This window comes from Numenius arquata, chromosome 13 (assembly GCF_964106895.1).
Source record: "Numenius arquata chromosome 13, bNumArq3.hap1.1, whole genome shotgun sequence".
Lineage (NCBI taxonomy): Eukaryota > Metazoa > Chordata > Aves > Charadriiformes > Scolopacidae > Numenius > Numenius arquata.
In genome coordinates, this window is record NC_133588.1 from 2053894 (window position 1) to 2066038 (window position 12145).

Consider the following 12145-nt stretch of genomic DNA (forward strand, 5'->3'; position numbering starts at 1 on the left):
TCTCTGTTTCTAGAGACTATTCACAGAGCACAGCAGTGCATTCAGGCCGAGCTGCCATAGGGATACCTGCTACTGAAGTCCGTATTTTCACTAGCCTGTTTTAATTTTCCTCAAGAGGCATCCATTGGAAAAAAAGTGGAGGAAAAGGTAACTTCTCTCAGTCATTTAGGAGGTGGCCAACTATGACTAAATAGATCTTGTGAGTTTAGCTACTTAACCAGTCACTTCTTTGAGTTTTAGTTTTTTTATTTTAAGCAAATTAACCCTTAAGAAAACAAGTCACAAACTAATTCAAAACACAAACCGTGAATTTATGCACAAACCCACACAGGGTATTTTTGAAGAAAGGTCTTATATCACTGACTATTTTTCCAGCAGTGTGGATACTGTATTTGTAGTATCTGAAGGCAACATCAGAGCACAGTCAATGAAAGGGAAGAAAGCAGAGAGGCACTGCCAAATGAGATCCTAGTAGGTTCGCAACTGTTCCAGGTTTTTCTCCTTGCTAAGAATGCGATTTCCATCCCAGCCCTCTACATGTCATAAGAGCAGTCGAGTTGCTGCCTCAGAATTTTTCTCCCTCTAGAGCAACCCCTCCTCTTGTTAGCTCCTCAGGATGGAAAGCCATCCAAGACCTAGAAGCGCAGCAGCAGCCTGCTGTTGAGGAATGACCATGGGAAACAGCGTGCAGAATCAGTAACTATTGCTTCCGTGTTAAAATCTTACCACAATTCAGGCTAATCGAAAAGTCTTGGTTTTACTGCATTATTAACCTAAAGACTGAGCCGAGTTTCACCTCAGAAATTCTTCACATGCAAAATTGATGTTTTAAGCTTAAGTACTGTTCATGCTGGAGCTTGGACAGCCCAGGTTACTCATCTCATCAACTCTCATCCCCAAAGTGTTGTGAGCACTGCTCTGCAAGAGCTTCTCACACATGAGCTAGCTTGAGAATACTGATTCACATACACCAAGTCGTCTGCTACACTGCGGATAGCTTGTTAAGACAGCTTGTTAAAAGAGAAGGTCAGGAACCATCTGCGTTTTGGAATAGCAATTGCTACTGGCTGGATTTTAACTGACCCATTTGTGATGACAAAACTTTTTGGGTACCAGCCTCTCACCTCCCTTTTCTAAACCAGTCATATATCTCAGAGTTGGCTTCAGTTTTGTACATCGACAGAATCCTGCTCAGCTGGGCACTTGTGATATTGTGATGCACAGTCAATATGGAAAATAAATACATGACAGAATAGTAGTAGAATATTTATAACCTGTGGCCACTGGCCTCTTGATAATGCTCGCTTAGTTATCTCGGTGACCGTATTCTTTCGTGAATCAGGGTCTTGACGAGAAACTGATACAGGCTGAAGGGAACTTAGAATTGCTGTGAAAGAGAGAAAAAAAATTATTTTTCTTATGCTAATGCTTAGAAAACATACGCTTTTAAGGCTCCCTTGTAGCAAAAAACTTGTTATTCTCATACTAGGAGACAGACTGCACAAACAGCTTTCAGACTAAATAGATAAGAGTGTTATTATTGCCCTCCTTCTGCAAAATCCAGAGTAAGACACAGCAGACAGTTACTTCCTACACTGCCAGCTGAGGAGCTTTACAGTGGGTATAAACATGCTAAATCCACCCAAACACATTCTGCTAATATTGCTGTGATCTTTCACTGAGCATTCCCACACAGTTCTAAGGAAAAGACCTGATGGGGTCTCTGCTCATGAGCCACACTCAGGCCTAACTCACGCAGACTGCAGTCAACAAGTAGTTTGAGCTTGTGTTGAAGAAGTAAGATGTCCCTTTTCAGCTACAAAGCCCACACAGCTCGTGTGTAAATTACAGAACAAAAAACACCCCTCATTTCATCAGAAGTCTGCATCAGAATGTGTGGACCTTTTGAGATGTGATGAGAAACTTAGGGAAGAATTATCTTTTATGTCCCACTTTTGTGCTTTTAAGAGAAGCTCAATATATTATCGGTTAGTTTATTTCCTACAAAGACACTTTTCTGTGTTGCCTGTCGAGTTTATTTTTGGGTTACTGTTGGCTTATTCTTTTAAGAGTCCTATAGAGATAAGAGACATACAGCCAGCATCTGCAAGTCTACAGCAGATTCTAGTAATAATGCAAACGGGAATTCTTTTTTTGCCAAAAGGAGGAGAAAATAACAGAAGCATGAGTCATCTGATCTTTTCCATTCTCTGCATTTCCTTTTTGAGTAACTTCTCCTTTATTCTTTCCCAGTTTGACTCCCATTAAAAAAAATCCGTATCAGTGCCTGTAAGTTTAAACTTGTAAATATGGTATTTTCCAGAATGCTGTAGTTTGGGTCTGTTTTGAAATAACCTTCACTAATCCATGTTCTACATTTGTGGGCCACCCTGTTAAAAGACAGCAGTCGAACCGATTTCTCAAGCTTCCTACTGGGAGAATTTTAAGAGAAAGTCTGTAGTCTGAGCAGTTATGAAACATGCTTTCCATACAAAGAAAATTTAAAGTGATATTATATTTCATATCTGAAAAGAAACAGCATACTTTTAGACATTTTGACCAATTCAGAAAGATAACTCATCCCAGGGATTTCACTAGAAATAATCAGTCAGTATCTTTGGAACCTAAGGATTTAAAGACATCTACCCCTAAATCACTCTCAAGGATCAGATTTTTAGCCTCATGTCAAGTTACTGACTTCTAACATTTTATTTTTTCATAAATACTTACTGCCAAATACCGGAGTGGACAGGTTCTCTGCTCTAGACACTACTGATGGCATTCCAGTTGGGGCACAAATAATGGCATCAAAAAAGCTTGAATGAGGAGCTGCAACAAAGATTGGGGCTTCCCGCAGACTCGCTATCTTCCCTTTTACTTTAACTTGGAAGCCCATTACAAAGAACAAGGTACGAGTTAGGCATGAGAGAGTTGTCTGGATCATCCTCCTTGTAAACAGAAACACAAAAATATCATCCATCTTAGCGTTAGTATTTCATTTGTACTTTAAAACAGAAGCCCATGAAAAGATTTCCTAGTTCCCACCAGCACTGGAGCCAGGCACAGGGTAGCAATACTACTCACTGGGAGAGTGTAGGGCTAAAGGGAAAGTAGGAGTAGGGAAGGGAACATCACCTTTTGATGTTGAAACCAGATTATAATTTTAAAGGTAAGGCAATACATAGCACCTTCCTAAAGCCTCTTCCCAGGTACACTGTTTCTCTTGCCCTATCTTATAGCATTGTAGAATAACACTATTGTGAGGGAAGGGTGGGTAATCAGCAGATTCAGTGCCCTTTTTGTAAGAACTTACTTAACTCTGATACTGTTCTTTTACTATCAGTTTTAACAGGTGAGATTAAATGACAGCGTTCCCTTACTGGAACATGTTCGCTCAACAGGGGACACGTTCCCGTCATGGGGACTCCCCGTAACCTCTTGGCCTTGTTAGAATTCACTTCCCATGTCTCCCCTCCTGCGCGCAGCTGCAGTGTATCGCAACTAGAAAGGAACTGCATTGCTCTGAGGTCAGAAGCTGAGCGACTGAAAGCCAGAACCCACAGAGGCATCTGTAAAATACTCCTTCAAGGGCAACATAGCTAAGAGAGGAGCTGTTAAAGCTAATTTTGTCATAAATTATAGCATAGCAGGAATAGCAAAGGCTACACAGAACCTCAGCCTAAGTAATGTTACCAAATACTTTTCTTAATGAGTTTCTTTTCTCAAATATTTCTATCAGTATTATTACTAAAGTAAGTCCTGGCTTACAAATAGTCTAAAAAGATTCTTATACAGAATTGTTTTAGCCTCAAGACAATTGAAAATCTACCTATTTAAAAAGCTCCACTATTGTTGTAAAATACACTCACCAAAAAGTTGCTTCACCTAAATGGGTAAAACTAAGATTTGACTGAGGACTCCTCTTTAACAAAAGGAGGAAAGGGGGGCGGGGAGGGGAAGAGAAAGCTTTAGACCCTGGCTTTGTGTTATTAAAAAAAACCCCAACAAACGACAGAGTTTTCACAAATATCGGCCCCTTTTTACCTTCTCCATCCTTTAAGCGGCACAGATCCTTTTCCAGGGTGACGGAAAGTTGCAATTGATGCAAACAGCCATGCTAGCAGTAAAAGGAATACCATGCATATGGCACGGAGGGGTAGCAAAATAATTCCCTGAAGAACAATCTGGAAAAAAAAGAGGGCAAAACTCTTTAAGAAATGTTATAATCAGGAACGATACTGCTATCTGTGTAGTTACATCACATAGACTTCAAAATATGAACATTACTGCTATGTGATTTAGTAAGGAAAGCATTCCAGTGTTTATATGGGGAAGTCAATCATTCACAGCATTTCATTTTCACTTTTGGGTTCCCAATTCAGGTAGAACTGGAATGAGTATTCGAGTTTTTGGTTTGCATGTTATTAGACAGAGACGGTAAACAGTTTGCTGGCTTTAGTTTATACTGAGACTCGGTCTGCAGCATATGACCAGCTCACATGAATCTGCCCAGCAGATACGTGTCTCCACGGTCGAGCCTTCTGTCACTGGCTGCCTGTCTACAAGCCAAGCAGGATTGTTAAGATGACTAAAATGTACTCTTGCCCTTTCAAAATGACAAATCTTGTGTTGAGTCACACTATTGCTGCAAGTGCTCCTTAGCGCTACTGCTTGGAGCAGTGCACACGCAACACAACTTTGTTTCCCCTATTTGGGACTTAAGCAAAACGGAGTTTTCAGTAAAACTGAACCTGTGGTTTAAAGCAAAGGGTCAGACTTCACAGTGCTGTTGAAGCTGCTGGAGCAGCTCGTGGCTCATTGCCTTCGGAAGTGGCGTGCTCACTGCCCACAGCAAACATAACAGCAGAACTCTTCTGATTATGAAGATTAACTTGTTGCCTCTTATTTGAAGCATCACCTCCATGCTTGAATTTTTCAGAATAAACTGAGGAAGCCTTTCCTCCCCGCAATCAGGAAACTGTTCTTAGCTTGCTTTAACTTGAAGCAAAAGAAACTATTGAGAGAGTTCTGCTACAGTCACCGACATTCAGGCTCGGTAGCAAAACTGGTATAAGACAGATCCAAGCCAGAACTGTGGTTCACTGCGGCTTCTGTTCTTCATAGGCATTTGTAAAGAGTCAGTGAAGGAGAAACACTAACATGCCCTGGTTGCAAATAATTCTGAAATATCATCCCTAGTCCCCTCTAAGGCATTTTTAGCTTGTATTTTTTTTGTGCACAGCTCCAGGAAACAGGTGTATTGGCACAAGGTTGTTAACAGGCAGCTGCAGTACTAGGCAGGGCAGGAGGAAATTAATTGTTTTACCCCAGCAAATTAGGTTAGAAACTATATCCTGCAGGTTGGCCTTTGTGGCGCAACACAGCGCTATGCAGATTGAGCAAGCCCAGGGCTGGGAGGCAGGTGAGCTGTGTCAGCAGGCGCATGCCAGAGCCTGGCATTCCTGGTGAGCTGGTAAACGCTTCAACTCCTTCTGGCACCTAATCCAGCTCAGGAGGATCAGCTCTGTGTGCAGACGTGTGCACAAAACAACTCACAGAACTGTAACACTGAATTTATTTTATTTTGTTTTATTTGGGCTACGTTTCTAAAAGTCCCTTAAAACTTACATGAGAGTACGTCACTGGTCACAGACTGACAGCTCCACCAGTTCAGACGCATGGTAGAAGTTAGTGAAGGAGTTATGTTTATGAGCTTGCTATTTTTTATGCTTTACTGTATTTTTAAAGAAAATAACAGCTCAACAACAGTTTTCCTCTCAAAATCAGCCTTTCTAGTCAGCTCTTTAGTAATGACTACTTACTACACAGGAAAAGCAAGGCTTTTAAGAGTAAGTTTTCCAAAATAGTTTGCAATTTAGATACTTGAGCTATGATTATTAAATAAGACAGTGGATCTTAATTTTATCTCTTTTCTTCAAAAAGGAACAAATGTTTGTAGTACATTTGGAATATAAGCACCTTTGAGTATTACTTATCCAATTCTTTAAAAAAGTAGGTTGGTTCTAATTGTTCTCTTATCAACATGGTCCTTTCCCTCCCCACTAAATTCCTTCCATCTTCACATAACTCTTCTTGTCTTCATCAATATTCAGGAGAGGCTCTGGCCTCTGGCTCTAAACCCTGTGATGCTGAAGAGGATTAACAGGAATTTTGGGCTTTCAGGACTCAGTTCTCTGTTAGAAAAGGAGTGGACACAGTGTAAATTAGGATAAGGCTGAGAAGCAGGTATGTGGTGTTGCTGCTTATGTTCTGTAAGCACTGCCACACACCATGTCTCCAGGAGTGATCTGATCATTCACGTATTACTGTTTCCTTCTTGAAGCAACGGGTTTTTTTAATAGAAAAACTGTATATAGCTAGCTATGGAATTTTAACCATAACTTCACGGACGACAGGAAAAGGACTGCTCTGGATCACGGAAATGGATTCAGTAGCTGGGTATGAGAGATTTATTGCTGAAGATCTATTGCTGAGATCTACTGCTGGAGATCTATTGCTCCTACTCCCTTTTGTGCTAGTCATGGTGAACCTGAAAATGTCAAGCAGCAAGTTAAATCAAACAAGACTTCTTGCTTGTATCCCCAAATCAGATGTGACCTTTTTTTCTCCATGTGTCCTCCTGTACTATGATCTATAGTCCCAGTTCAACATTTCAGCTGTGTTCAGTTATGCAGAATGGGCAGCATAAGCATAAATCAGTGTGTTTTGACTTAAAATAACTTTTTTCTTTATGAAAAAAGAATATTTATGCACTGACCTACAATGAAAAATAAAGGATGCAATAGCAAAAGCAAAACAATCCCTTCCTCAAAACTTTAATAAATTCATTAATCTATTTTAGGCAGATACGCAGGTGGTACTGATTTGCTGATGCAAGCTATTGGCTTTCTAGGTCACTGTGTAAGGAGGCAGAGTTGATTTCTGCTCCATCAGCTGCAGAGTAGGGTAAGAAAAGGACAGAAAAGAGAAAGGTCAAGGTAGGCAAGAAAAGAGAAAGTATAGGAGAAAAATATACAGAACAAAATACGGGTTCAAAGTTTAGTCACTACTAAATAGGATCAGAGCCACTCCAGCTTCTGTATACAATAATCATGAAGACAGAATTATTCTGAGTCATCCAAAGGACCTTTCCCCATGTTTGGAATCACCCATGTACTTTCTATTTACGGTATTTGCACCAGCTGCACAGTGGGTCACTGCAGTTGTGGCAGACACCTGCAGCAGTCTTTGCAGCCCAGGTCACACTCCCACAGCTGACTGACCCTTAAGCAATACCTGGGATTACACTGTCACTGATGTCAGGAACCGGGGAAGGGGAAAAGCAGGTCTATCAGAAAGCCACAGAATCCGGTTTGAAACTTCGTTCAACTTCAGCTGCTGACAAGTTATTTAGAAAGCAGCAGAGGAGCTGGCTGGGGACCAGAACGAAGCCCAACTCCAACTGAACTCCCTCGACATCTGAAACTGTGAGCAGATGGACTGGCTCCCAAAACAGTACCCGCATAGCAAGACAGGGTCTTCCATCAGTGTCCAGAGTACATCACAGCTCTCTGCCAGGCAGTCCAGCTGCTTACTTCCCTGCACAGGGTTAAAAATAATCTTGGTTTTAGCATGCTGGTTCTGCCATTAAATAATTCACCATTGCATAAATTCACTGAGGACAACGGAAAATCTAGTCTTGACTTAACTAGTATTTGTGCTTTGCAGTGCAGTTCAGAAGTTAAGAGGGCAAGTGAGCAATCAGGATGAACAGAACTGGAACTAAAAAATGTAAAAAATCCCAACAATGAATTGCAGCCAGCTTCAGTTACAGGATGGAAACTAGGCGTATTTGAACAACTGTTTTAAACTTGTTTGGCACATGCAGATGTTTACCACAGCACAACTGATCCTTGTTTTGCATATTCTAAAGGAAGACAAAAATGTCATTGGCTGGTAAACTATTAGCAACACAAGGATGGGCAAAAAATTGTAAAATCTACTGGTTTTCAGTCTGGCTACAGCCTATTTTTACATTTGAAGCTGAATGAAATGCAAACAGCTAGCCTGTCTCACTTTCAAGCTCCATTCATCAGTGCACAACAGCCTTTACATTCAAGGCATTCACCAGCATATGAAAATCCAGCTTTGGCCTCCCAGAGTGTGTTTTGAAACTATATTTCTCAGTGTATGCTAAAGGAATAGTATAGAATAGGGGGAACATAACAAAATAACCTTTAACATGGAAGAATGAAGATACACTACACTTTATTTAATAGGAAGAAAAGGGGCGTTCTCCTTTTTTGAAGTTTACAGTAACACACTCTGGTTAAGGCTCTGATTCCCAGCTGGTGGGATAGGTAGTGCTGGGCAAGAGAAGAGCAGACATTTACAGGATAAAGCAGACAGTCAGAACTATCCTTGGCTTTCTGACTGCAGGGGAAAAAGAACAGAAGGGAGCAACACACGACACAAAAACTGTCTCTCTTGTGGCTTTCTGCTTTAAAATTCTGTGACTACTGCAGTTTTGCTTCAAAGCTCACTAGCACCAGGCCCTGACCCACCCGGGTGCTTTTCCTTCCAGGTGCACTGAGGAGTTATATATGGAGTGTCTCTTGCTTTAAGACATACCAAGTTTTTCATCTCCTCCTCCTGAATCAAAAAAGTAGGATGTATTTGGTATAGATAAAGTGGTAATTGTAGCTTAAAATTGCAGCTTTCGAAAGTAGACTGTGCATCCTCTATCAAGAACAGCCAGCACAGAAAGCTGTCCGTTTCTGGAACCTCAATAAGAAACTGGAATCTTTTCCTTGGGGTTCATGCCTACCGCTACTGATTCAGATGCACGTGAAATGTGTTTCAGGCTGCTAGTAAAAAATAGGGGATAAAAGGATTTGAAATTGTTTTCCAGGTTTCTCACATTTCCTCCACCCAACTCCCTTCAGGGCAAACATTGTTTATAAATTCAGGAAGAGCTATATGAAAGATAAAATATTTAGTTGCACATCAGCCTCAGACATTTATAACAATCAGCAGAAAATGCAGTAAGTTCACCTACACAGTGATGTGCTCGTTGTCCTCAACAAGATGCCAGTTCATATTTGGTTCCATCAGCTCAATTTTTAAAGAGGATGCTTTTAAAAATCAAAGCCCAGAAATACTGTCTGCTTTCTTAATTGTAAAAGTACCCTCCAAGTCTCGTGTGCTCTTGTACACAAGCTGAATGGGGACAGCCTTCAGCTCAGAAGTCTAATTCAATTCTGTTGTGACACCAGTCAGTAGCCCAGTGGAACTGGGGATACTTTTTTTGCTGTCCACACTGCAATATGGACCCAAGAGATTAACTCCTGCCGCCACCCCTCCAACCCAGGCTTAAAACCAGCATCTGAAACAGGATTACTGTAAAAACTTATTTTCTATTTTAGCTTATCATATCAGAGACAGGTTGATATAATCTTCACTAGAGCTGAGGCATCTGACAGGATGGATAGACGGAGAGTATTTCGTTGGTGCAATTCAAACAGGATGCAAACCGGAGTCAAACAGGAATCCTGTTTTCTCTAACAATTGTGAAAATCTTTTCCAAAGCTTGTCGCAAATCTTGTGTTAGAAGTTTAAGTTCAAAGTCAGCAGGCCTGTGTGCGTGCAGAGCAAGTATGCAGGTTGTGGTCCCTCAGGAGCGATGGCTTGAGGAGCTTCATTTCGAAACAGTGACTTTTTTAGGCTGGGCACCCTTAGCATCGGCCACTTAAGCAACCTATTAATTTTCTGCTGTCACTAGAGTCGATGGGGAAGCCCGCTGTGCCGCACAGGGAAGGAAGTTCTCTCACTAGATGCCTTTTCCTGGAGAAGCTGTCGGTGTGAGCTGAGGTGCTCCCGTCCCCCCCCTGCTCGGCGCGCAGCGGCCCGGGGTAGGCCCCGCCAGTGCCCTGCTCCTGCCAGGCGGCGCCAGCGGCAGATTTAAACGCTATTTAGTCACAAATTCGCCTCTCTCCGCGGAAGGAGGTCTTTTTAAAACGGCCGTTGACCTTCACACCGCGCCGGTGACCATCGCTCGGTTCGGAGCCGCCAAAGTCAACGCTGTTTTAGCCAAGTTGGCAGAAAACCGCACCCGGCCGGCGGGGGCCGGGGGGTGACAGCCCCGCCACCCCCGCCGCTCCCGTCCGCGCATCCCAACACCGGGCGGCCCCAGCCCCTCGGGCAGGGCAGGACGCGCCCCGGCGACCCCTCAGGCCCGCGACCGCCATCCTTACCCGCAGCTTGTCCCCGGCGCTGAGGCGCCCCGGGTGGACGAAGGGGTTGGGGACGGTGGGCGGGCAGAAGGACTGCTGCCTGGGCAGCGGCAGCACCCGCTGCGCCATGCTCCCTCCGCCGCGCACCGCCACCCCGGGCGATTGCGCATGAGCCGCCGCGGGGGGGGGACAGCGGCGCCCCGGCCCGGCCCGGCCCGGCCCGGCCCGGCCCTGCCCATCGCGGGAGCCCCGCCTTGGGGCAGGCCCCCTCAGGGCAGGTGAGGGCGGGCCAGCGTGTCCTCGGCCGCCCCCGGCTGCCGGGAGCCCCGGCGGGCGCCCCCTCAGGCGGCAGGGCTGAGGCGGGAAAGCTGAGGGGGCGCGGGGGGTTCCCGCCCGCTGCCATGGCCGGGCAGCCCCGCAGCCCCGCCCGCCCTCTCCTCCGGCTGCTCCCCGCTGGCCTTACTCACGGACACCTCCCATAAACGCGGCAACGCCCGGCGCTGAGGCCGCGTTTGCTGTGCGGTATCGCAGTTGTGTTATTTATACACACTGACTACTCAGGATCAACGCGGCCTGTTACCTGAGAGAAAAAAGAGGCAAGCGCAGTCATGGCGTACAACCGAAGTCCTCTCTGGGAGCAGGAGGCATTTCCACCGCTGCAGAAGGCTGATATGGAGGTTCTGGTCTTGAGTAGGTGAGGTGTGGAGAATCACTACGGGCCTTCCGTACCTGCTGGGTTCACACGGGACCTCTTCCCACACACGGGCCCTGTAGGGACACATCAGGAAGATATTTTTCACTGTGAGGGTGGTGAGAGCCTGGCCCAGGTTGCCCAGAGAAGCTGTGGCTGCCCCATCCCTGGAGGGGTTCAAGGCCAGGCTGGATGGGGCTTGGAGCAACCTGGTCTGGTGGGAGGTGTCCCTGCCCAGGGCAGGGGGGTTGGAACTGGATGATCTTTAAGGTCCCTTCCAACCCAAAGCATTTTATGGTTCTACAACAGCTGCTGCCCCAGGACTGCCTTGGGCGGGCAGGCCAAAGGCCAGGCACAGCGGCGGCTCAGGCTGAGGAGTCCTCTAAAACGCTCTGTTCCTCACTGCCTTCTGCCAGTCACGCACCTTCAAATGCAATGCTGCTGCTTCTGGTTTCAACCCAAAAAGAAGTTTCAGCCTGACCATATTTAGGAAAATGTGCTTTTGGGTTCTCAAGGTAATCCATTACAATGGGGGAGGCAAGCCACCAGTCTCTGCACAGAGCACGCTGGTCCAAGACCGCTGGCTCCTGGCCTTTTACATGACATTGGTTCAGACGCTTTGTTTTGTTATGGCACTTTTCCCTTTCTCATATCTGTCCTTCACGCAAAAATACTGGTACTTCCCAACACATTAGTCTGTACGTTGTTGGACTGTTTGTATTGCTGTAACAAAAGTAATTATAAATGTCTCATAGTTTGGTTGCCAGTTTGACGTGAGTGCTTCCACGAAGATATAATCAGAATTAATAAAACTTAATTATTATAAAATTAATATTTATTTTGTTTTGCAACTGCAGGTGCTTAAGGAGTAACCATAATGATATATTTGGGCTAACTGAAGCCTGTGTGTATTGGAAGCTTGAGGAGTGTAGGATTTCCCTTGGCTGGTTTCCAGTCTCTCTGTGATTGCCAGTACTTGCAAGCAGCACTCTGAAAAACCCGAGAGCTGTGTACCAGCCAGATCAGCACAATTGTCACAGAAAGGAAGGCTTGGGGCAATGCTAGAGGAGAAAGATCAATTCCACCTCCATCATTCTTGACAGATGATTGTACAAGCTCTTCTTAAAACCTCATTACTTCTCCTATCTGATCCATTCCAGCACTTCTCTGGTAATATCTTGACACGATTTTTTCTGTATCTGAGCAATCTTTATCATGGCAA

The 12145-nt window shown here is 44.5% G+C and overlaps 1 protein-coding gene across 1 annotated transcript in view; it reads right to left on the bottom strand.

Moving 5' to 3' along the window:
- The window catches only part of LPCAT2 (lysophosphatidylcholine acyltransferase 2), a 33091-nt gene extending 22689 nt beyond the window's left edge, over window positions 1–10402 (bottom strand). Inside the window, exons 1-4 of the mRNA XM_074157892.1 lie at window positions 10254–10402; window positions 4045–4184; window positions 2731–2948; window positions 1275–1387 (exon numbers count right to left, since the gene is read on the bottom strand). Coding sequence (XP_074013993.1) covers window positions 1275–1387; window positions 2731–2948; window positions 4045–4184; window positions 10254–10361 — 579 coding nt within the window. The 5' untranslated portion in view covers window positions 10362–10402. The remainder of the gene's footprint in view (window positions 1–1274; window positions 1388–2730; window positions 2949–4044; window positions 4185–10253) is intronic.
- Window positions 10403–12145: the final 1743 nt, after the last annotated feature.